Source organism: Equus asinus, chromosome 3 (genome assembly GCF_041296235.1).
Source record: "Equus asinus isolate D_3611 breed Donkey chromosome 3, EquAss-T2T_v2, whole genome shotgun sequence".
NCBI lineage: Eukaryota > Metazoa > Chordata > Mammalia > Perissodactyla > Equidae > Equus > Equus asinus.
The window spans coordinates 118,561,645-118,587,142 of record NC_091792.1 but is presented as its reverse complement, the minus strand read 5'-3'; the positions used below and the strand labels follow the sequence as shown (position 1 = coordinate 118,587,142).

At 41.0% G+C, this 25,498-nt stretch overlaps 1 protein-coding gene across 1 annotated transcript in view; it reads left to right on the top strand.

The window, feature by feature from the left end:
• Positions 1-18,660, top strand: part of SPMAP2L (sperm microtubule associated protein 2 like) — a 51,991-nt gene extending 33,331 nt beyond the window's left edge. Inside the window, exons 5-8 of the mRNA XM_070506546.1 lie at positions 6,336-6,450; positions 13,617-13,748; positions 15,940-16,115; positions 17,363-18,660. Of these exons, the coding sequence (XP_070362647.1) occupies positions 6,336-6,450; positions 13,617-13,748; positions 15,940-16,115; positions 17,363-17,477 (538 nt within the window). The 3' untranslated portion in view covers positions 17,478-18,660. The remainder of the gene's footprint in view (positions 1-6,335; positions 6,451-13,616; positions 13,749-15,939; positions 16,116-17,362) is intronic.
• The last annotated feature ends 6,838 nt before the right edge of the window (positions 18,661-25,498 follow it).

Here is a 25,498-nt window from a genome sequence, read left to right as displayed (position 1 = left end):
AAATGAAAGGACACTAGACAATAACTTGAATCCACATGAAGAAATAAAGGGCACCAAGAGAGCTAACGACATAAGTAAATATAAAAGACAATATAAATGTATTTTTCTATTTGTAACTCTTTTATTTGCCTACCTGATTTAAAAGACAACTGCATAAAGCAATAATTGTAAATCTGTGTTGGTGAGCATACAATGTATTTAAGAAAAACAGCACAGGGGCCAGCCTGGTGGTGCAATGATTAAGTGTGTACATTCCTCTTCAGCGGCCTGAGGTTCACCAGTTCAGATCCTGGGTGCAGACATGGCACTGCTTGTCAAGCCATGCTGTGGTAGGTATCCCACATATAAAGTAGAGGACGATGGGCATGGATGTTACCTCAGGGCCAGTCTTCCTCAGCAAAAAGAGGAGGATTGGCAGCAGGTGTTAGCTCAGGGCTAATCTTCTTCAAAAAAACCCAAAAAACAAAAAACAACAGCACAAGGGAAGGAGAGGGAATGGAGTTGTGTTAATCCAACTAGATTGTTGTAAGTTAAGATGTCCAGGGGAACAACTAAGAAAATAATTTTTTAAATATAGTAAAAATAATAAGGGAATTAAAATGGTACACTAGAAAATACCTTATACAAAAGAAGGGGGGACTGGAGGAATAGAGTAACAAAAAAGATGTAACACATATAAAAAACCCCCAGCAAAATGGCAGGCATAAATCCTAGCTTATCAGTAATTACATTAAACATAAATGAATTGAACACTCCAATCAGAAAGCATGGATTGATAGAATGGATTAAAAAACATGTACTCAACAATATGCCGTCTACAAGGCAACATACTTTAGATTCAAAGATACAAATAGGATGAAAGTAAAAGGATGGAAAAAGATATGTACTATGTAAACCAACCAAAAAAGATCTAGAGTGGCCATACTGATATCAGACAATATAGACTTTAAGGCAAACATTGTTACTAGAGACAAAAATGGGCATTTTACAGGGCCGGCCTAGTGGCATAGCAGTTAAGTTTGCATGTTCTGCTTTGGTGGCCTGGGGTTCACTGGTTTGGATCCCAGGCACAGACCTACACACCGCTTGTCAAGCCATGCTGTGGTGGCATCCCAGATATAAAATGGAGGAAGATGGGCACAGATGCCACCTCAGGGCCAACCTTCTTCAAAAAAGAGGAGGATTGATGGCAGATGTTAGCTCAGGGCTAATCTTCCTCAAAAAAAAAAAAAGGAGCATTTTATAAGGTCAATTCATTAGGGAAATATGACAGTTATAAACATACATGCACCTAAGAACAGAGCCCCAAAATAAATGACGCAAAACTTGGTAGAACTGAAGAGAGAAATAGATAATTCAATGATAATAGTTGGATTCTTCAAAACCCTACTTTCAATAAAGGAAAGGATAACAAGCGGAAGATCAACAAGGAAATAGGAGGCTTGATAAACACTAACAGACATTTATAGAACTTTCCATCCAACAATAGCAGAACACACATTCTTCTCAAGTGCACACGGGACATTGTCTAGGATAGATCATATATTAGGTCATAAAATGAGTCTCAATAAATTTAAAAGAATTGAATTCATACAAAATCAGTTCTCTGACCACAATGGAATGAAATTAGAAACTAATAGCAGAAGGAAAGTTGGAAAATTCAAAAATATGTGAAATTAAATACACTCTTAAGCAAACAATGGGTCAAAGAAATCACAGGGAAAAACAACAACAGGTCAAAGAAGAAAACACTTTGATAAAAATGAAAGCACGACATACCAAACTTATGAGACACAGATGAAATAGTGCTTACTGGGAAATTTTAGCTATAAATGCCTATATTAAAGAAGAAAAGAGATCTCAAATCATAACTAATCTTCCATCTTAAGAAATTACAAATAGAAACAAGCAATCTAATTCAAAACAAGCAGAAGGAAGGAAATAATAAAGATTAGAGTGGAAATAAATGAAATAGAACCTAGAAAAACATAAAATCAACAAAAGCAAACATTGGTTCTTTGAAAAGATAAACAAAACAAACCTTTGGCTAGACTGACCAAGACAAAAATAGAAAAGACTCAGATCACTAAAATCAGGAACGAAAGACGAGATCTTTCTAAGGGGTCATTTCTATAAAGTCCTGACCTTATAGAAATAAAAAAACATTATAAGGGATTACTATGAGCAATTGTAAGGCCAACAAATTAGATAACCTAGATGAAATGGACAAATTCCTAGACAGACCAACTACTGAAATTGACTCAATAATAGAAAAATCTCAACAGACTTATAACAAGTAAAGAGATTGAATTAGTAATTTTTAAAATTTGCCACAAACAGCTCAGGACCAGATGTATTCATGGATGAATTCTATGATGTATTCAGAGAAGAACTAACACCAATCCTTTAGACCCTTCCAAAAAATAGGACACTTCCAAACTCGTTCCATGAGGTCTGTGTTACCCTGATACCACAACCAGAAAAGGCCATTAGAAGAGAAGAAAACAAAAGACAGTATCTCTTATACATGTAACCACCCATACCAAAATACTATCAAACCAAATCCAAATATACCTGCAACAATCCACACCAAAATACTAGTATGCCAAATCCAACAACATATAAAAATAATTCTACACCATGACCAAGTTGAATTTATCCCAGGAATGCAAGAGTATGTTGGGTTCAACATACTAAAATCAATGTAATATGCCAAATTACTAGAATAAAAGACCCCCAAACCACATGATCATCTCAGTAGACTCAGAAAAATCATTTGACAGAATTCAACACACTTTTATGATAATAATGGTCACAAACTAGATATATAGAAGGGAGCTTCCTCGATATGCTCAAAGGCATCTACAAAAATCCCACAGCTAACATCATAATTAGTAGTGAAAAATTAAATGCTTTCCTCCTAAGACCAAGAATAAGACAAGGATGTCAGCTCTCATCACTTCTATTCAATATCATAATGGAGATTCTTAGGGCACTTAGGCAAGAAAAAGAAATAAAAGGCATTCAGGTTGTAAAGGAAGCAGTAAAACTATCTCTGCTCTAGATGACGTGATCTTGTATATTGGAAATTTTAAAGAGTGCACATACAAACTATTAGAACTAATAAATGAGTTCAGGAAGGCACAGAATCCAAGATTAATGTACAAAAAAACCAATTGCATATCTATCCATTAGCAATGAACGATCTGAAAATGAAGTTAAGAAAACAATTCCATTTACAATAACATCAAAATGAACAAAATGGTGCATGTAATGGAATATTACTCAGCTTTAAGAGGGGAGGAAATTCGCATACATGCTACAATGTGGATGAAGCTTGAGGACATTATGTTAAATGAAATAAGCCAGTCACAAACAGACAAATACTGGATGATTCCTCTTATATGCCGTACCAACTGTAGTCAAATTTATAAAGACAGAAAGTAGGATGGTGGTGGCCAGGGACTATGGAGTGGGGGAAATGAGTTGTTTAATGGGTATAGAGTTTTGCAAGATAAAAGAGTTCTGGAGATTGGTTGCACAACAGTGTGAATACACTTAACACTACTGTACTGTACTCTTAAAAATGGCTAAGATGGTAAATTTTATGTTATGTGTATTTTACTACAATTAAAAATAATAAAAGAACAAAATACTTGGAAATAAACTTAACAAAAGAAGTGCAAGACATGTACACTAAAAACTACAAACCGGAGGCCGGCCCCATGGCCAGGTGGTTACGTTCACGCGCTCCGCTTCGGCGGCCCAGGGTTTGCTGGTTCGGATCCTGGGCGCGAACCTATGCACCACTCATCAAGCCATGCTGTGGTGGCATCCCACATAGAAGAACTAGAATGATCTGCAACTAGGATATACAACTGTGTTGGGGTTTTGGGGAGAAAAGAAAAAAAAACGAGGAGGATTGGCCCAGATGTTAGCTCAGGGCCAAACTTCCTCACCAAAAAAACCCCCCAAAAAACTACAAACATTGTTGAAAGAAATTGGATATTTAAATAAATGGAAAGACATTCCCTGTTAATGGATTGGAAGTTTTAAGTTTCTTATGATGGCAATTCTCTTCAAATTGACCTACAAATTCAGTGTAATCCCCAGTAAAATTCCAGCTGCCTTTTTTGATAGAAATTGACAAGGTGATTCTAAAATTCATACAGAAATGAAAGGGACCTAGAATAGCAAAAAGCAATCTTGAAAAAGGAGAGCAAAGGTGGAAGATTTACAGCTCCTGGTGCTAGAACTTACTGAAAAACTACAGTCATCAAGACCGTGTGCTTCTGGCATAAGGATAGACATACACATCAGTGGGATAGAATTGAGAGTCCAGAAATGAACCCTTATATTTATGGTCAACTGATTTTTAATGAGGCTACTAAGACAATTTAATTGGGAAGAATAGTCTTTTAAACAAATGGTGCTGGGATAACTGCATATCCACATGCAAAAGAATGAAGTTGGAGCCCTACTTCACACCATTCACAAAAATTAATCCAAAATGGATCACATACCTAAACATAAGAGCTAAAAGTACAAAAGTTTTAGAAGAGAACATAGGCATACATCTCTGTGACCTAGGCAATGGTTTCTTAGATATGATACCAAAACACATGGGAGAAAAAAATTCATAAATTGGACTTCATCAAAAGTAAAAACTTTTGTGCGTCGAAGGACCCTATCAAGAGAGTGAGAAGACAGCTCATAAGCTGGGAGAGAATATTTACAAATCATATATCTGATAAGAGATTATTCAGAATATATATAAAGAATTCTTTGAACTGTAGGGAAAAATACAACCTAATTTAGAAAATGGGCAGAGGATTTGAATAGACATTTCTCCAAAGAAGAAATACAAATGAACAAGAAGCAGGTGAAAAGATGCAAAATATTGTTAGTCATCTTGGAAATGCACATTAAAACCACAAGATACTACTTCACACCTTCTAGAATGACAATAATAATTAATAAACAGGAAATAACATGTTGATGAGGATGTGGAGAAATTGAAAACTTCATACATTGCCGGTGGGAATGTAAAATGGTGCAGTTTATATGGAAAACAGTTTTCTAGTTCCTCAAAATGTTAAAAATAGAGTTATCACATGATCAGCAATTCTACTTCTAGGCATGTACCAAAGAGAATAGAAAACATATGTTCACACAAAAACTTGTACATGAATATTCATAGTAGCATTTCGTAATAGCCAAAAAGTGGAAACAACTGAAATGTTCATCAGTGGATGAATGGATAAACAAAATGAGGCAAATCCATACAATGGGATATTATTCTGCCATAAAAAGGAATAACGTACTAATACATGAATCTTAAAAACATGCTAAGTGAAGGAAGCCAGAAGGCTACATATTTGTATGATTCATTTTATTTGAAATATCCAGAACAGGCAAATCCATAGAGACAGAAAATAGGTTAGTGGTTCCTGGTGGGGTGGGGAGGGGTGGAGTAAGGAGGAGGGACTGTTAATTGGTATGGGGTTTCTCTTTGGGGTGATGGAAAGTGTTCTGAATTTTAATAGTGAAAATGGTTGCACAGCTTTGTCAGTATGCTAGAAACCACTGAATCGCACACTTTAAAAGGGCAAATTCTATGTATGTTAATTATTTATTAATTTAAAAGACTAACACAAACTGCTCCTAGAGGGTAATCATATATTTATCTGAGAAAAACTTTCTCCACGTGAGCTTTTTAGGTTTGTTGGTTGGTGGTCTTTTGTTCGGGAAAGGAATATGTGGGGAACAGCCCGTGAAAATTGGCCAAGCTTCTGGGAGTTATGAGCTGCAGTCTTTCAAACTGCGGTGCAGAGGAGACTGGCCATCACAGAGGGGTCCTTGGTAGTGACTGGAATTTTTATCTCAGGGATTTAATGAGATTTTGGAACGAAGTGAAGTGCTTTTTAAACTACAAGTCTCAACCTATCAGTGGATCAAGAAATTGATTCAGTTTTTTTTAAGTGAAATGTTAAAAATCAGAATATGTTACCCAGGGAAAGCATTGTTTCGTGATAATTTTGCTTCAGATACACCCAAACATAAACGCGCGTGCGCGCGCACACACACACACACACACACACACACACACACAGATTTGCATATATTGTATCACCATATAAAATGCACTTCTTACTGTGGATCATAGTAAAAAAATTTTACACCAATCTGGTAGGAAGGGCACTAATGGTTATGGGAAAAGATGATCCTAAGATGGAAACAATGTATATAATTGATTGGAGATTGATTATACCAATGAAAAGTGCAGTTATTTTTTCTCCCATGATTATACTATTTCATGTTCTATTTGCATATAGGCCCTTCAGTGATTCCTTCACAAGAGAGTCTCCTCGAGTCTCTGATCCTTCTCCCCGGATATTGCGACTCTCAATAGCCAAAAGCACAAATCCAAACTATGTTCCTCCAAAAATCGTAAGTGGGTCCGTGTGAAAGAAACAGTTCCTGATTGATTTTGTAACATGTAACATGTTTGTAACTGTAACATGCTCTGCTCTTATTTCTAGGTGTGTGTTTTCCTTTTCTTCCTGTTTATTTTCCCCTCTCATCAAATGAACTTTTCTAACTACCTCCCATGTGCCTAATGTATTAGGCAGGATTTGATCAGAGAAGCAGAATGACTATGATGATATAGAATTAGACCTTATGCAATTATGGGAGCTGATGGAGAATTCTATGGAAGGCTGTTATGGCAGTTGAAACTTGGGTCTGCTTATAGATGTAGAAGCAATGAGAGAGAGTAGGGGTAGGTCAGCAGTTCCCCAGAAGGTATTTACTTTAGGGGAACCCATTACTGGTTCTTCAAGCAAGGGGAATCTAGCCTCCTCAGCAGGGGAGGAAGGGCTGATGCTATTGGTAGGGAAGGCTCAGTAGTATTTAGGGGTTTGAAGTCCCCAGCTTCATTGGAATCTGACCATATATCCCCATTGCAATTTTCAAGGTCCCTTTCCTTCTCAGTCATTTGCCCTGACTTTAACACAGGAGACCATACAAGTTTGGGCATTCAGTTTGTGCTGTAATCGACCCAATCACAGAGTTAAATTTTGAGTTTGGTTTCAGAATTTTCAGCCCTGTGACCATGGAAGATAAGGATTTCTTTTAGGGAAGTCATGAAAACTTTCTGGTCCCTTACCTAGACCTTAAGGTGGGAATTTAAAGGCCTAAGCTGATCATTTCTTCCCTCAGGTTCTTCAGTGCACTTAAAAGCAACCAACACACCCCACTATACCTCTTTATTTCACTAAAATGTTCTCTGGCAGCAGCTACTTGGTCACCGAAGTCTTGCTTTCTGTTTTGCCACTGCATGCCATGGACTACCAGTGCATGGTAGTGCTTTTCTTTCTTTCTTTTTTTTTTTTTTTTAACCACTGGCAACAGGATCATTAATACCTTTAAATCTAAACAGCTCTGAAAACAAATTCCAGATAATCTAGAACCAATACAGAGGACTCATCTTTAAAGTTCTGATTTGGTTGTCTGTTGCTTCTACCAAACCACCCCCAAACTCAGTGGCATAAAACAACAGGCCTTTTGTTATGCTCTAGGATTTTGTAAGTCAGAAATTCTGACAGGGCAAGTAGGTACGGCTTGCTTGTCTCTGCTCATGTCTGGGGCCTCAGCTGGGCTATCTCTAATGGCCTGGCTGTCTGAAATGGTGGGGTTGTCCTAGTCAGCTTGGGCTGCTGTAACAAAATACCATAGACTGGGGGGCTTAAACAAGGGACATTTAATTTTCACAGTTCTAGAGGCTGAGAAATCCAAGATCAAGGTGCCAGCAGATTCTCTTCCTGGTTTGCAGATAGCCATTATCTTGCTGTGTGCTCACATGACCTCTTCTTTGTGTGAGCACACACACATGCACAGAGAGAGAGAGAGAGTTATTATCTCTCTTCCTCTTCTTATAAGGACGCTAATCCCATTATGAGAGTTCCACAGTCATGACCTCAACCTTGTTTCCTCCCAAAGGCCCCACCTCCTAATGCCATCACATTGGAGGTCAGGGTTTCAACACAACACATGAATTGGAGGGGGAGGGACATAAACTTTAGTCCATAGCAACAGCTATGGGTGGCGCCTAGGCTGGGATGACTTAAAAGCTAGACTCAGCTGGGAATATGTTCAGGAGCACCTTCTTATGGCCTCTCCATGTGTCTTAGACCCCTCTCAGCATGGCAGCTGTATTCTGAGAAGGAACGTCCTAAAATGGAGTGTTCCGAGGGTGAGCATTCCAAAAGAACCAGGTGGAAGCTGCATGCTTTTATGATTTGGCCTTGGAAGTCACGTAATGTCACTGCAGTCATACTCTGTTGATTGATGCAGTTACAAGTCTGGCCAGATTGAGGATGCCCGGGACACAAGCTCCACCTCTCCATGAGAGAAGTGGCAAGGAATTTATAGCCACTTAAGAAAAAAACCTGCCACGCCCATTGATGTGAATCTTTTGCTGTCCTGGAGCCTGGTTCCGTATGCAGGAAAGACTGTTCAGAGATACGCTCCCGATTTAAAGAATGAATAGTCAGTTTTTAAAATTTCAAATTAAAAGTCTATTCCTTTCTTAGGCTTTTATGTTTAGCTTGTAAGTTTCACTTTTCTATTTATAATTCTAGCAGGGTTTTTTAATTATTTTACTGAGGTCATATATTGGTTTATAGCGTTGTGTGTGCTTCAGGTATACATTGTATTTCAGCTTCTGTATAGACTGCATCATGTTCACCACCAATGGTCTAGTTTTATCCATCACCACACGTATGTGCCTCTCTACCTCTTTTGCCCTCCCTCCATCCCCTTCCCCTCTGGTAACCAGCAATCTGTTCTCCTTATCTGTGTGCTTGTTTGTTTGTTTGTCTTCCACATATGACTGAAATCATATGGTATTTGTCTTTCTCTGTCTGACTTGTTTCGCTTAGCACAATATCCTCAAGGTCCAGCCATGTTGTCGCAAATGGCACTTTTTTTTTTGGCTGAGTAGTATTCCATTGTGTGTGTATGTATATACCACATCTTCTTTATCTAGTCATCCATTCATGGACACCTGGGTTGCCCCCAAGTCTTGGCTATTGTGAATAATGCTGCAATGAACGTAGGGGTGCCTATATCTTTTTGAATTAGTATTTTCATGTTCTTTGGATAAATACCCAGAAGTGGAATAGCTGGATCATATGGTGTTTCTATTTTTAGTTTTTTGAGAAGTCTCCATACTGTTTTCCATAGTGGCTGCACCAGTTTGCACTCCCAGCAGCCGTGTCATACTGGTATCTCTGATATCTCAAGCCCTCCTACTTGGTTGACCCTTCTCTTGATCCTCTGACACCCTGCTGTGGGACACTGTGCCTTCTCCCTTCCTACCAGCCTCAGACACCTACCTTGCTTTCCTCTCCCAATTGATGAGGAAGGGACAAGGAAGAACTGCTTTCCTTCTTTCCGGGGTCGTGCCCGCTCTAGTTTCTGCCTGCTTTTGATTGCTCTCCAGTGCCTTCAAAGAGTTTTTTTTTTTCCCCAATGTTTTGTTCAGAGTCTATAACTCTTATCAGCAAGTTAATCAGTTCAATATAAGCTACTCTACTGCTACTGGAAGCAGAATGCCCTAATTTGTCTTTGAATTTTGTTTTTGTTACTTTGGGGGCATTTAAAGTGTTACAATTTTATGTGTGGTAAAATCTACTAATCTTATTTCTTTGAGATTTCTGCCATTGCTTTATGTTTAGAAAATCCTTTTCCGAAAATCACCTGCAGTGGTGTGCTTGTGCTGGCTCGCAGGAGCTGATGTTGCACACCTCTCTGCAACTTCACGTTAAGTGCCATCACCTTGGTAGTTTGAAATTGGCCACGATGGGGATTTTTACACCACGGAAATTGACAAGCACTACAAATCTGTCTTTTTTCTCTGAGGAACTAGCTGTTAAACATTTACCTGCACACCACTGGTCAACTCTGTTTTCTTGTAATATTTTTGTGATTACTTTTAACTTTTAAAATAGTTAATTCCTCAATCTATTTGAATTATATTTTTATATAAAGTAGGAGTAAGAATCCTCCCCACACTATTGCCCCAGGCTTTATTTACTGCCACAGTGATTATATACCACAATGTTATTTATATGAGGGCAGTGGTTTTCAAAACTGTGGCCCAGGTATGGATAAAGTTTTCCCAGACCCTTTTAAGTGATCTGCAAGTTCAAAATCATGCATGAGTAAGAAGTTCATTCATTCTGCAAGATAGACCAATGGATTTTAAAATAATAGAGTGTGAAAATTTCTGTGACGTAGTTTCAGGTTGTACATTGCAACAAGTATTTAAGAAACTGCCATTTGTCAAGTTTTACTGTAGTATTGAAGAATATCCACGATTATCTGAAAAGGCTGTTAAAATATGCTTCTCTTAGATGTGGTACATGTATACAATGGAATACTTCCCAGCTGTAAAACAGAACAAAATCATTCCATTTGCAATAACATGGATGGACCTTGAGGGAATTATGTTAAGTGAAATAAGCCAGCAAGAGAAGGATAATCTGTGTATGACTCCACTCATATGAGGAATTTAAAATTATGGACCAAGAACAGTTTAGTGGATACCAGGGGAAAGGTGGGGTGGGGGGTGGGCACAAAGGGTGAAGTGGTGCACCTACAACATGACTGACAAACATTAATGTACGACTGAAATTTCACAAGATTGTAACCTAGCATTAACTCAATAAAAAAAAAAAATATGCTTCTCTTTTCCAGCTACTCTGTGAAGCTGGATTTCTTCATATACTTCAACCAAAACAACAGTGTCCTCTTAAGCCAGATATTAAAGAGATTTGCAAAAATGTAAAACGTACCAATCTTCTCACAATTTTTTTTTTATTTTGGGAGATCAGGTTATTTGTCTTAAAAATATTTATATTGAGGGGCCGGCCCGGTGGCGCAGCAGTTAAGTTCGCATGTTCTGCTTCTTGGTCGCCCAGGGTTTGCCAGTTCGGATCCCGGTGCAGACATGGCACCACTTGGCAAAAGCCATGCTGTGGTAGGCATCCCAAGTATAAAGTAGAGGAAGATGGGCATGGATGTTAGCTCAGGACCTGTCTTCCTCAGCAAAAAGAGGAGGATTGGCAGTGGTTAGCTCAGGGCTAATCTTCCTCAAAAAAAAAAGAAAATTTGGGGCTGGCCCCGTGGCCGAGTGGTTAAGTTCATGCGCTCCGCTGCAGGTGGCCCAGTGTTTCGTTGGTTCGAATCCTGGGTGCGGACATGGCACCGCTCATCAAACCACGCTGAGGCAGCGTCCCACATGCCACAACTAGACGGACCCACAACGAAGAATATACAACTATGTACTGGGGGGCTTTGGGGAGAAAAAGGAAAAAAGTAAAATCTTTTAAAAAAAAACCTTATATTGACAGGTAATGAGTTTCTTATTTTTTTAAGATTAAATAAGTTTTCTTAAACGTCTCAGTTTGGGGGAACCCTCAGTTACTTTTAAGAGTGTCAAAGGGCTCTGGACCAAAAAATTTGAGAACCACTGTACTAGATCATATTTCTGAATTCCTCTATTTGGTTACATTGATCTCTTATTGTGCAAGTATCATTTTGCTTAAATTATTGTAACTTTAAAAAATATTTTAGAATGGGGTAGGGTATGTATACCCTTGTGTCTCTTCTTTTGGCCATAACTTTCTTATTGTCCTTCAAGCTTCCTGTGTCCCTGCTTCAGTTCTTCTCACACACGCCTGACTGGTTAATCTCTAGCTCTCATCATGCCTCCTTTCTAGTGACAAGATCGGATGGTTCTTTGCTGGCTATGAAGAAGGCCCCCCACATCTAATCTAGTTTCAAATGCATTTACAAGTCTGATCTCCCTGCGTCACTAGACGCAGTCTGTTGCATGCTTTCTTGCCTCTGTGCTCGGACTTTCCCTTCCACCTTCCTTCCTTCATCCTCCCTACCTTTCCTTCTCTCTCTGCTTGTCAAAATCTGATCCTTCCATCAAGGTCCAATCTAATGTCTCTTAATCCCTGAAAAGAGAATCCTTCTTGGATTCTTCCACCCTTCTCACATCTTCCAAAGTTTTATTTATTCTATTTTATGGATATCAAATAGTCTTTTCTAAAATAAATATGAATTTTTTAAATTAAATATTGACACCTGAGCTAACATTTGTTGCCAATCTTTCTTTTTTATTTTTTCTTCTTCTCCCCAAAGCCCCCCAGTACCTACTTGTATATTCTAGTTGTAGGTCCTTCTGGCTCTGCTATGTGGGATGCTGCCTCAGCGTGACCTGATGAGCAGTGCTAGTGCGTGCCACCCCCAGGATCCGAACCGATGAAACCCTGGGCCACCAAAGAAGAGCGCGCAAGCTTAACCACTCGGCCAGGGGGCTGGCCCCTCAAATAATCTTAATGATTTGCCTATAGGTCTATGATTCCTTCTAACTTGAATATTACTTTAAGGAAAGGGACTGTTTTATTATTCTTTGTGGTGTCTTACATAATATAATTAAGAAATATTTGTTTAATGAATCGAATTAATGAATGATTGTTTTATTTCCTTTTCGATTGTAAGCCTCAGCTGAAGGCAGTGGTTGTCATATATTTCTTTGATTTTCCCTAAACCTGTTAGGAGACAAAACTTTATTCATTGGAAATGCTTAATTACTAGTGGTGCATGGTATTATACAGACAGATAGGACCTTGGGTTTGAATCCCGGCTCTGCCACTTACTAACTATATAAACTTAAATAAATTGCTGAACTTCACAGTACCTTGGTTTCTCCGTTAATGAAATAGAAATAAAAATGACACCCTAGGTGAGGAATTAATACATGTAAAACCCTGTCAGTGTTAGTATCATCATCTCATTTTAAAGAACACAAGAAGGGATTTGCAACTTTGTGTATTATTTTCCCACCCACAGATAAAAACTTATTTTACTTCTTGTTGTTGATTATGTTCCCCCTCAAAGTCTTGTGGTAACTTTTGCATTTGAATACAAGTAATTTAAATAGATGACTATGTAATTTGAACACATTTCCACAATTAAGATAGTGAGAAGTGACTCAGGGGACTGGTATAACATTGTCTATGGAGATATATGGTTCTGCCCTTCTTTCTCTTGGCTTTGGTTTCTTTTTCTTAACTGTTCCAATTAGAAGAGAGCCAGTTAAATTCACTCTGAGCTTGGAGATTTGTGATAATGTGAGTCCCAGTTTCCAAAGGGCAAAAATAGTAAGAATGAAGCAGAATGCTCCCCCTTATAGTGTTCTCATGTGGTGAGGGTGAGCCTTCCCTCTTGGCTGCGTTTATTGCTCCACAAATCAGTATTACCATTTATTTCTTAGTCAGTATGTAACATTGCCATTTCCTCCCCATCTTTAGTTTAATAGTAAGTTCCTGAAAAGCTGGGTTGGAATCCATACAACCTGGTTTGGGAAAGATGGAAATTGATCCTTTCAGCTATGATCATGGGTTACTGCAAGATTCTCTTTCTTTCTGCTGGATTTGCTGAGAAGTCTGGTCCAGAGGTCAGACTGTACTTTGTAATCTTGATTGAGACAGTGTTTATTATTTGATACTTACAGGTACTATTTTGTTTTTCTGCCCTAGATTGAAACCAGGATTTCAATTTCTACCCTGACTGCTGTCGCAACTCCAAGAATTGTAGACCTTGCCCATCCAAGGATCAAGTTAGAGGGTCTATGCTATGAGAGAGAAAGAAGTGAAATGCCCATCCGTCCTGTAAGCCATCACTGCCTTGGCATCCACTTCAGTTCACTTTCTGGTTGTTCCTAGGGTGCTATTTTGCCTCTATAGCCAAAGTCATGGGAAAAGAGAATCTTGAAAGAATGGTCTGTGGCAGGAAAGAAGACCTACCTGCAAGATATGGACAGAGACTTGGGCGTAGAAGGCAAAAAGCATGGGCTTTGGAGTAGTAAGAGCTGATTTCAAGTTCCAGCCTCACCATTGCTAGCTTTATGATGTTGTGACAGCCTTCCTGAGCCTTATTCATTCAATGAGTATTTGAATGCCTGCTGTGTGCCAGGCACCACTCCCAGCGAACAAGATGGTGGGAGACAAAAAATAAATAAGTAAACAGATAAGATAGTATCAGGTAGTGATTATTACTATGAAGAAAATAAAAGAGGAAATGAGTGACAGTGGGTGGGGGTGGGGAATAAGATACTTTGCATATGGTAGTCAGGGAAAGCCTCTCTATGGAAGAGATAGTTGAGCTGAAATCTCAATAATGGGAAGGAGTCAGCTAAGTGAAGATCTGAGAGGAGAATATTGTAGTAATGGCAAGAGCACTTGTCAAAGTCCTAAAGTTGGGATGACCTTGAAGCTGGGTGGAGCAAGTTGAGTAAAGATAGCGGTTCCACTTGGAGGATGGTTGTGACTTGTAATATACTGCATGGTGTTCAGCACAGAGCCTGGCACCTTCAGTGGCTTCCCTCTCTCTTCCTCCTTGACACTCCCCTCCATTCATTGTGGTTGCAATTTGTTGCCCAATCCCAGTTGAATTTTCAGTAAATATCTAATGATCATGGTGCTGAAGGAGGTCGGACCAATTTCACCCTCTTTCTGGGAACCTGAGGATTTGATATGGAATTCTTAGGAAAGAAAACTAGTCTGGGAATCAAAAACCCTTGGGAGAGTGTCTTGAGTTGGCTAAAGTGACTTACCTTGTGACCCTCAGGCAAATCACTTTATTCTCAGTTTTTGGGTATGTAAGATGGGAATGAAAGGCATCTTTCTGTAATTGTTAGGATTGTTTGGGTGTTAAAAATATGTATATTTCAAAAGTGATACCACTGCAGATCATCAAATTCTTAGAACCCAAGACAAATCTGTAGCAATGTAATACAGAACACTTTCAGGGCTACTGAATGGTGTTCATTGTCCTAATTCTTTTGAATGAGCACTTACAAGAGAGATTAGTAGCTAAATGTTAGCCTTTCTGTTTTACCAATAGAGCAACATAATAGAAAGGCAACCTGGCAGACTTGGTTTTCAAAGTAAGACCAAGAAGAGTTGATCAGTCAGTCAACATGTTATATTATATATTATAACGTATTATATTATTCAGCACCAATTATGTGCCAGGGTCTATTCTAGCTTTTGGCAAACAAGTACTTCTCTGAAGAGGTTATATTCCAATGGGGAGAAGCAGATAATAAACATACCAACAATGAGATAAAGGAGCTAAGCCAGGTGTTGGTAAGTGCTATGAAGAAGATTTAATGAGTACTGTAGAAGAGGGTAATTAGAAAGGCTGATTTACCTTGGATGGTCAGGGAAGAACTCCTTGAGAATGTGATATTCGAGTCTGGAGACTTGAATAATGAAGAGGCAGCCATGACAGGATTGAGGAACGAGGACTTCAAGCAGAAGAACTAGCAAGTACAAAGGCCCTGAGATGGAAAGAGCTGGGCCAGAAGGGCCTCGTGTGGCTAGGATCATAATGATCAAGGTGGAAAGAGAGGAAGATGAAGTCAGAGGAGCGGGAGAGCAGCCAGATCATAGAGGGTCTTCTAGGACACAGCAAGGAGCCTGAGTTATTCTTAGCAAAATGGGAAGCCACCAGAAGGTTTTAGACTATGGATGTGACATGATCTGAATTGGGTTTCAGAAAGGACTTACCTCACAGAGCTGTTATGATGATTAAGTGGGAATGATATAGGTAAATCACGTAGGACACCTTCTGGCTCATGGAATACACTTATTAAAATGCTCATTGTCTCCCTCGGTGACTGCCATGTGAAGGCTGGATTGTACAGGGGCAAGAATGGAAGTAGGGAGACCAGTTTGGAGTCTGTTGCAGTAATCCAGGAGAGAGATGGTGGTGGCTCAATTAGGGATATGGCCGTAAAGAGAGGGAGACATCGTGAGATCTGGGATGTATTTTTGTGTCTTTTTGTTTCCATCATAGGTATCCCACGCTGCCTTGCTAGCCACACCAAGCCCTCGAATAGAAGCTCTAGCTAAAGCCAAGCCTCTTCATCAAGATTATTTACCTGCCCGTGATGCCTACTGGCCGGTGTCTTATGCTGCTCTCCATTCCAAAGCGTCTCCAAGAATTCAAGAACTAGCTAATCCAAGTACAAGGTATGTCAATTTAAGGCTGAGATGGGACAAGAAAGGCTGAGGGTGCAGGGAGAGGGGAAAGTCGACCTAATAAAGGCAGTGAAAAGAATTGTAGAAATACAGGAAATTTGCAAAACCTTCTTGCTTACGTGTTACATTCATTGTGACAAATCTGTGGTCTTCTTACCATACGTATAAGGCTACGGTTAAAGGGTGTGTAGACTAGTATTGAAACTTAGATTTAGGAGACAACTCTGTGAGTATGGACCTGGGGTTATTTATCTAACATATACTGTTAAGTGAAACAAGTTACGGAATAGAGCATGTAATATGTTGTAGTTTGTGTAAGAAAAAAATATATATGTGCCATATATTTGCTTGCCTATGCCTATAAATATCTCAGAAGAGTATACGAGACACTAGTAACGATGGTTGCTTTTGGGGGCCTGGGGAACTGGGATGGGAGAAAGGCTTATTTTTCACTAATTAAGCTTTTGTATTTTTCAATGTTTTTGCATCATGTCCATATAGGACCCATTTCAAATAAAGAAGAAAATATATTCAACATAGAAGAAATGGCTACTTACTGTTTATTTTTTAGAAGACCTCTTAACTTGCCTGAACCTCAATTCATTGTGTTACCTTCAAGGGATAATATCTGATCCCCCTTTTTAAGCATCATCTGGTAATCCTAGGAGACACTGAAAAAGTTGTAGAAGTCTTGAGCTCAGGGAACAGTAAATACGTTAGTTCTTACATAATAAAATATTTGTAAACTTTTACAATGTGTTTTTCCTTTAAAAAAAAAGTTCAACATCAAATGAAATGAAGCTCATTCTTTGTTCATTGACAAAGGAAAGGGAAGAATGAGATCAAGTGTTCAAGATTCTATCCCACTGGCAAGGTTATTATTTGGTGATAAGGTGCTAAGGGTGGAAACTTCAACAATTTGATTTCTATAAGTCCACCAGAGGGCTGTCTGGCTTGTTTTAACATTGCCGAATTATTGAGCAATTTCCAGAATTTACTTTCTGTGGAAAGAGCAAAGGAATCTGATCTGGATTTGACCACAGATCATTCTTATAACTTCCCTGAGCCTTCATTTCCTTATCTATATAGTGGAGGTCAAGATTCCTCTTTCATGGGGTGTTTATGAAAGTCAAAATGGGATAATAACATAGTGCCTAATAATAGTGGAGCTTGAGGAATGTTAGTTCCATTTTCTGTTCATCTTATTTCAGGTTGAATTCTTTTTTCCCTCATTTCAGGGCTCCTGTGCGTATTGTATATTATGATCCAGATGTCTTTAAAGTCAAGCCAGCTGCTTTGAAAACGCAATGTTCTCCGAGGATCCAGGAGTTGGCAGAACCTATTATGCGTTAAATACAGAAAGCCACCTCAGTCAAACCCTAGTTATGTATCTAGAAGACGTAGTAGATGACTTAGTTCCTGACTCTGGTCCTGTCAGTTTGTCTTCCCTCGCCCCCTCAAAAAACATGAGACTTCAGGGGCCCCACTGTGACGTCAAACAGCAGTTGCTCCTGTTCCCTGTCATCATGTGCTTAGCAGGTTTGAGGACTCCAGCATACAATAAAAGAGAAAATGACAGCCTGCCTTCTTCTCCTTCCTGTCTCCTCACAAGCATCTTGGCCGTCTCATTGCCGTAACTGACCTGAAGAAACACTCTTCCTTATATTTGCCAGTGAGATCTGCGTCCCCAGTCGCTGATCTCTCCTTGGTCCCTTCTCTAAATCCTAAGAATTGAAATCATTCTTTTTTTTTTTTAAGATTTTATTTTTTCCTTTTTCTCCCCAAAGCCCCCTGGTACATAGTTGTATATTCTTCGTTGTGGGTCCTTCTAGTTGTGGCATGTGGGACGCTGCCTCAGAGTGGTTTGATGAGCAGTGCCATGTCCACGCCCAGGATTCGAACCAATGAAACGCTGGGCTGCCTGCAGCGGACTGCTTGAACTTAACCACTCAGCCACGGGGCCAGCCCCAAGAAATCATTCTTTGTGTCACTTTTCCAACCTCCCCTCATTACTGAGAGACAACACGGACATGGTGAGGCCTTTTTAGATAAGTCGAAATGTTTTTTATAATCTGTAGATGAAATTTAGGGAACGTTAAGTGATTGCATCTCCACCAATCTCTATTCCTTCCCTCACCCTCAGTGTCATTGATCATGAATGACAGAAAAAGTAAGGCTTTTGGTACATGTTATAATTCTCTGTCAAATTGCATCTGGCCAGAGTTTTCTATTTAATTTGTTTTATTCTCTCTGTGGGTCAGTATTTTACAAATTAAACTAACTTTTATGTCATATCTAGGTTTACGTGAAGATGATCTTATTTGAAAATCAGTTTTACAAATGAATGAGTTCCGTCTCTAAACTGTGTGTGTTAAGGAGTTAACTTGTGTTGTGGAGAAGCAATACCATATAGAAGTTTTGAACTTGAGTTTTGGAATCAGACAGACCTGGGTTTGTGTTCCCATGGATCCTTTACGAGGTATGTAATTTTAAATTAATTCCCTAGCTTCCTGTGCCTCAGTTTCTTGATGTGTAAAGTGGGTCCTGCTGCATTATTGTAAAGATTAAATAGGAAAATTATGTAATAAAGTATGAACTGGAAAAAGCTTGTTTAAAAATTTAGCTCCTTTTGCCTCTAAGAGGAGAGTGGCATATTTCATATCACTGGGAAAATGAATATCTTCGTGGCTTGATTCATATGTTAAATGAATGTGGAGGGTCTGCTTCACCAGGCACTGTGCCGGCGGGCCCTGAGGTATCACAGGAAGCCAAACGGATGTGGGCTCTGTTCTCATGGAGTGTTAAGCCAATTGGGAGAGATGGATGGAATTCAAACATTCACAAATACATGTAAAATTAAGCAGTGGCAAGTGCTGTGAAGGAGAGGGTACAGTGCTATGAAATAACAGAATAGAGGACTTTGGCTCCCTTAGGAAGGCAGGGGAAGGCTTCTTTAATGAAGGGACAATTGGGCTGGAATCTAAATATCAGTAGGATTAACCCAAGAGGGAACAGGAAGTCAGTCCAGGGAGTGGGAACGTGGGTTAGTGGACATTTGTTGATTTGGGGGTCACCCTGCCTCCATTCCTCCTCCTTGTGGTAAGAACTCCCAATTTTCTTTTGGGGGATTACTTTCTCTTCATTGTCTAAAGCTTTACTGGAACTTTTATTAAAGTGTCCGGGCCAAGGGATGGGCATGTGACTCAAGCCAGCCATGGCCATTGAACTGTCCTCTAGGGCTTTGGATCTTAAGCAGAGTGGTGCAAGGGGCAGGGGGCTAGTTGGGCCTATTTCTCAATACTGATGCCCTGATGAGACTTCGTTTTGCTCCTACTACCTGTGTTCCTGGAGCTGCCCTGGCTCTTCACTTATTCCTTAGACTTAGGAGCTGCTCAGTCTTCCAGTAAATCCCCTGTGGCAGGTGGGGAGATGCATCAGGGACTGAAAGAAGGCCAGAGTGTCTCATATGGAAAGAAAAAAGGGGTTGTGTGATGCAGGAGGAGGCAGAAAGATGGGAACCAGGCCATTCAGGGCCCTGGAGGCCACGTTAAAGATTTTAATCTTTATCTTAAAACCAGTGGGAGCTGTTGAAGTAATTTAAGCATAGGGATAACACAATCAGAGATGTCTTTTGGAAAAATTACTTTGACAAATAAATTGGGGAGGGGGCAGTGGAGGTAGGTAGACCGAGTTAGGAGGCTATTTAGTAGATCAGATGAAAGATGAAAATCGTTTGGTGGTACCATGGTGGAGATGGAAAGAAGTGACAGACTTGAGAGATATCTGAAGAGGTGAATTTTTACAGGATTTGGTGATGGATTGCATATAGGGTGGGAGAGAGGGAAGTGTTCAAGATAACCTGGATTTCTAGCTTATAAAACAAGATGGATATTGACAGTCTGAATATACAAGTGGACAATGGCCAGGCCATACATGACAATAGAGCTGACTCACAACCTCTGCACAGCCAGATCAGGAATCCAAACCACAGCCTCTGCAGTCCAGAATGGTCAGGATCTGGTGCCTATTTTTTGCCCCCACTTCCAACGCAGGACCAACCAGAGAAAGAAAGCCAAATATATCCTCTAAGCCAATCACATAGGATGCCCAGTTTCTAGTTAGCCTCCAACTTCCCCACGCCAACAGCTTCTAATCAGAGTATACCCAAGGCTTTCCCCCTACGCCATCCCACTATAAGCTTTCCACTGCTCTGCCTTTGAGTCTCTGCCAAATGCAGGTGACAGTGGCTGACTCCCTTGCTATAGCAAGCTCTGAATAAATAGCCTTGATGTGTTCTCATTTGGGTGATCTTTCTTTACACAATAGAGAGCCCTTCACTGATGTAGGGAACACTGGGAGAGGACCAGAAGAGGAGAGTGGAGGAGCAGGTGTCCAGTTCTGGACACTTAGCTTAGAGGATGCCTTTGAGACATGTAAAAGGAGATGTCAGGTGCAGGGCTGCATTAGGACTTTCACAGACCCTAGGCACTTTTGCCTTTCTAGGTTCTTTCTTCCTTAAAATAATATTAAAAATTATATTTTATGATTGCATTGGTATAAAGATGGACATATGAATATTATATATTAAAACATTTTAAAATGAAAGTTAATTTTTTCTTCTCACTTAAAAAGAACTAAAACATTTTTGTGAGCTCCTAAAAATATTGTGGGCTGTCGGCACTGGGCCTACTGTACCCAATGCAGCCGTCGGCCCTGTTCAGGTAGGCGGTCCTTATATGGGTGTGTGTTTCATCGAGGAGACCTGAGATCTGCCAGAGATACATGTGTGTGAGTCGTCTCCGTTAGGTGTGATTGAAGCCCAGGGGTGAGAGAGGAGGGACTGAGAGAGTGTGAACCCTGACTGATGTTTACTGATATTGAGGAATTGCTATTAATTATATTTAGGAGGGTACTGGTATAGTGGTTTGTTTTTAAAAGCATCTCTTTTAGAGGTGCATGCTGAAACTTTTGTGGATAAAGTGGTATCCAGAATTAGCTTCACAATAATCCCGACAGGGGAGTGGATGAAGGTATAGTTGAAATGATGCACTGTTGAGAGTTGGTGATTGTTGAAACTAAGTGATGGGAACATAGGGTTCATTATAATATTATCCCTTCTATTAGATATGTTTGAAGTTTTACATAATGAAGTGCAAAGTGGGAGGGGAGCGAGGATGGACAGTTAGAGGTCAGCAGAGGCTTGAGGGGCCTGAGCAATGCAAACTCCCCCAGCACTCCGCCCCTCGGTCAGGTCTGCTTCACTCCCCAGTGTTTAGTGTAAGGGCTGTTTAAGGGGGGAAACCAAGGCAACGAGTCTCTATTCCAGGTCCGGGGATAGTGTGGAGGAAAAACAGCACATAGATGGTGAGATAATTTATAATTTGGTGGAAGCAGGATTGTGGAGTGCAACCCACTAGGAATAAGGTAAAATAAGATAAACTGGTGCTGCCACCCCAAGTCCAGGGGAGTGGGAGGGACTCAGAACTTTCACCACACTGACGGCAGGGGAGGGGTTTCAAGTTAATTCTAATTGAATTTTCAAATGTCAGGATGCCTCTGTTGACCTCTGGGGTGCAAGTGCTTCACACACAAGATATGAAGAATAAGTGCGAACAGAGAAAGTCTTGAAGACTTGCTTGTTAACCTGGGTTTGGTTAAAGGAAAGTAAATGGTGACATAAGTGTTAAATGTCTTCCTGCGGTCAGGGAGAGAGGGGGTGAAGGAGGTCCTGCTTCCGGTCAAGGAGGCTGGTTCTGGAATGAGGTTCTGTCAGGTATTAACTATGCAACCTTATACTAGTTACTTAACTTTTCCAGGAAAAGGGGCTGACAGTGTTTTCTGTTGGGATTTGAAAGGTTCCAATAAGTTGCACCCCTTCTTTCTTTGCCTGGTTCAGAAACAATTGAGAAACCCAGGCAGATGGAGTTCACAGTAATTCATTCACAACCAATAAAGCTGTTTGGAGAATGTGACTGTGGTGGACCCAATGGATTTGCTAGTATACCCCTCCTTCTGATTGAATTGAGCCCCTGGCAGGTCTCCTCCACAGGGCACACCTGTCCCCAGCGCAGACAGAATGCACGCTCCTTACGGCTGGGAGATCTCAGGGGGAAAGATCTGCACTCCTCCTAGATTCACCAGTAGAGGAGTCGCTGCTCGCATGGGAAGGAGGAAATAGCGGTGGGTGAGGGTGAAAGGCAGGAAGTTCTCCTCTAGTATTCTGTCTCTCCGCATGGAAACAGGAGCATTGGGGAATAAATTATAGTTCAGCCCTAACACCTGCCTCATTGGGGTCTTGTGAAGTCCTTAGCACAGTGTCCAGTACAGAGTAAGTGGGTTTTGTTTTCTTACTCGTTATTATTAGTGGATGTTAAGAAGCTTCCCACGTCTTTCTGGATAATGGAGTTGACTTCCTCTGGTGATGCCAGTTACAGTCCCAATGAAAACACGATTCTCCTTGTAAGGGGTGGCGTCCACTTCCCCACTGCTTGAGTCTGGGCTGACCTGTGACTTGGCTTAGACCAAGTGGCGCAAGTGATACCATACGACTTCCAAGCCCAGGCCTGAAGAAGCCTTGCGGCTTCTGCTCTTGCCTTCTTGAAATGCTGCTCTGAGACTGCATGGGAAGAAACCCAGCCTCCTTGAGAGACCACTTGGAAAGAGAGGCCCGGCACCCCCAGACCTCACCTCTGAGCCCAGCCTGCAGCTCAGCCTCTGCTCAATGCATCCAGGAGAGAGAACCAACAAGACCAGCGGAACTGCCCAGCTCACCCACAGAATTGTCAGAAAAAAATGGTTATTGTTTTAAGCCACTAAGTTTTGGGTTGGTTTGTTATTCAGCAATAGTTAACCGAAACAGGTAATGAGCTGGTGGAGCAACAGACTGAAGCCGGTGGGGGGTGAGAAGGTGGGGGCAGGGGGTTCTGACTGCAGCTGGCTGATTTCCATAGGTTTGTGAGCGTGTCCTTGGTCTGGGTCTGCTAAATGAGCAAGCAGACATTTCTCCCTTAATTAGATGTTTTAAGCCCCTGTATCAACTTGTGTGAATTAACCCACAGCAGATCTGAACTTAAGTGACGCACAGTTGGCTGGTAAGAACCCGCATGAATTGAGGCAGAGGAGTGTGGTGTTTGCTGACATCGCGAGTCTCCCACTTTACCTGACTCCTCTCTCCTCCTCCCAGAGGGTTTTGCTTCCTAAGGACCCATCTAAGGAGGTCCTGGCCCCTGGCCACCCTTGGCAGCAGAGACCTACCAGTGAGGAGAGGGAAGCTGAAGACACACGTTCTTTCACAGTTTGTGTTGACTTTTCCATCTGGGAGGGGTTGCCAGGTGGGAAGACTTCCCCACCCAAAGCAGCGTGCTTCTGCCTGCCTGCCTGCTCTCTGTTGCCAAGGCGTGGTCTGCTAGAACTTCCAGGATGTTGGGCATCCTAGACTGGATTGCAAGACAGGGCAGGCATACGTCTGGAGACAGAGAAAGGTGGCTGTGGGGAGCGGAGGAGCAGAAAGAAGCAGCTAGTCTTCACTGTGAAGTGGGGAGTGAAGTCACGCCAGGATACCAGGGACACAATGGTGGTGGGTAGGTAGCTGCTCTGTGAAAAGTGGAGAGTGGCTATGGCTCAGGCAGATGGGCATCAAAGGAAATCTTTAACAGACATCAGGTAGCACACTTCTTTTTGTGTAATGCTCTAAGCAGGCAGGAGTGCCCTGGGGCTTAGACAGTTGGACAGCACCATAGTCTGACTTCAGCAAGCTTAAAATGTAGCCTAGGTCAGGGAGCCATTTTAAATTCTGGCTTCTCTGGGATTATTACCACATGGTTGACCATTGGTGGAGAAAGAAAAAATGACTGTACTATATGATTTCAAATTTACGGGGAGGCAATGTAGACATGGTTGGGAATGTACTTTCTAGCATCAGAATGGCAGGATTTGAACCCTGGACCTACCACTTATTAGCTCTATGTCTTTGGATAAATTAATTAACTTCTCTGGGCCTCAGTTTCCTCACTTGTAAAATGGAGATAAGAATGGTACTGTCAAGGGGCTGGCCCCGTGGCCGAGTGGTTAAGTTCGCGCGCTCCGCTGCAGGTGGCCCAGTGTTTCCTTAGTTCGAATCCTGGGCGCGGACATGGCACTGCTCATCAGACCACGCTGAGGCAGCGTCCCACATGCCACAACGAGAAGAACCCACAACGGAGAATACACAACTATGTACCGGGGGGCTTTGGGGAGAAAAAGGAAAAAATAAAATCTTTAAAAAAAAAAAAAAAAAAGAATGGTACTGTCAAATGCTGCTCCCCAAATCCCCATCTAATGGCTTCTGGACAAAGCAAAGCTGAATTTCTAGCTTGCTGAGATAAGGGCGATCTCTACCTCAACAGAGTCTTAGCAGCATCTAGAAAAGGGAGAGCAGAGGAGGGGTATTTATGAGTTTGGGGCTTGATTAGGAGTGGACAAGGGCTTGACAGACACAGCAAGGCAAGGATTTCCGAAGGAGCCTTTGGGAATTGATGAGACCAGGGGAGTATTTTCAGGACAATTAGCAGAAGTTATTTGTAACTTCATCTCCCTGGGCAAGAGTTTCCTAAAGCTGTAGTCCTGAAGGCAGTGGGATAGTAAAAGTCATGTTAATGTAGACAGTCAAACGTGTGGGTGTAGATGGTTCAGGTTCAAGTTCTCCCAACTTACCTTCAGCATTCTTGTGAAGAGTAAATGAGATAATGGATGAAGTGATCTAAGTATAGACATGGCACGTGGTAAATACTCAGTGATTGTTACCATTGGTAGTATCATTTTGCTGTCCAACCCTATCTCTCCTGCTAGTTTGTTAATGCATAAAATTCCACCTGCAGAATTGTTTTATCATAACCTAAGGCTTTATCCTTTTTTAAAATGCAAACACAGGCAGAAAGGGTACCTCATTAAACCTAATCAGGCATTTATTTACACCTCAGCATGGAGGGGTTTATAAAATCTTCAACAGGGAACCTGGAAACTTAGAATATAAACTTTACTAACCCCTTAGGAGAAATGGCACTATACATCCTTAAGCTATTCTAGAGGGGGCTTGCACATGCCCCATCCATGCAAGACAAAAGGACAGTAGCTCTCATTCCAGAACCCCTGAATTTCTCTCTTTCAATCTTGGGTGTCAGGCTGCTCTGATCTACTAAGACATTCTTACCTCCTCAGTGTTTGTGCTTGCCCAGTGTATCAGTCAGTGTTCTCTAGAGAAACAGAACCAGTAGGAGATTATCTATCTGTCTATCTATCGTCTATCATCTATCTTTCTATCTAAATGAGATTTCTTGTGAGGAATTGGCTCACGTGATTATGGAGGCTGAGAAGATCCATGATGTGCTATCTGCAGG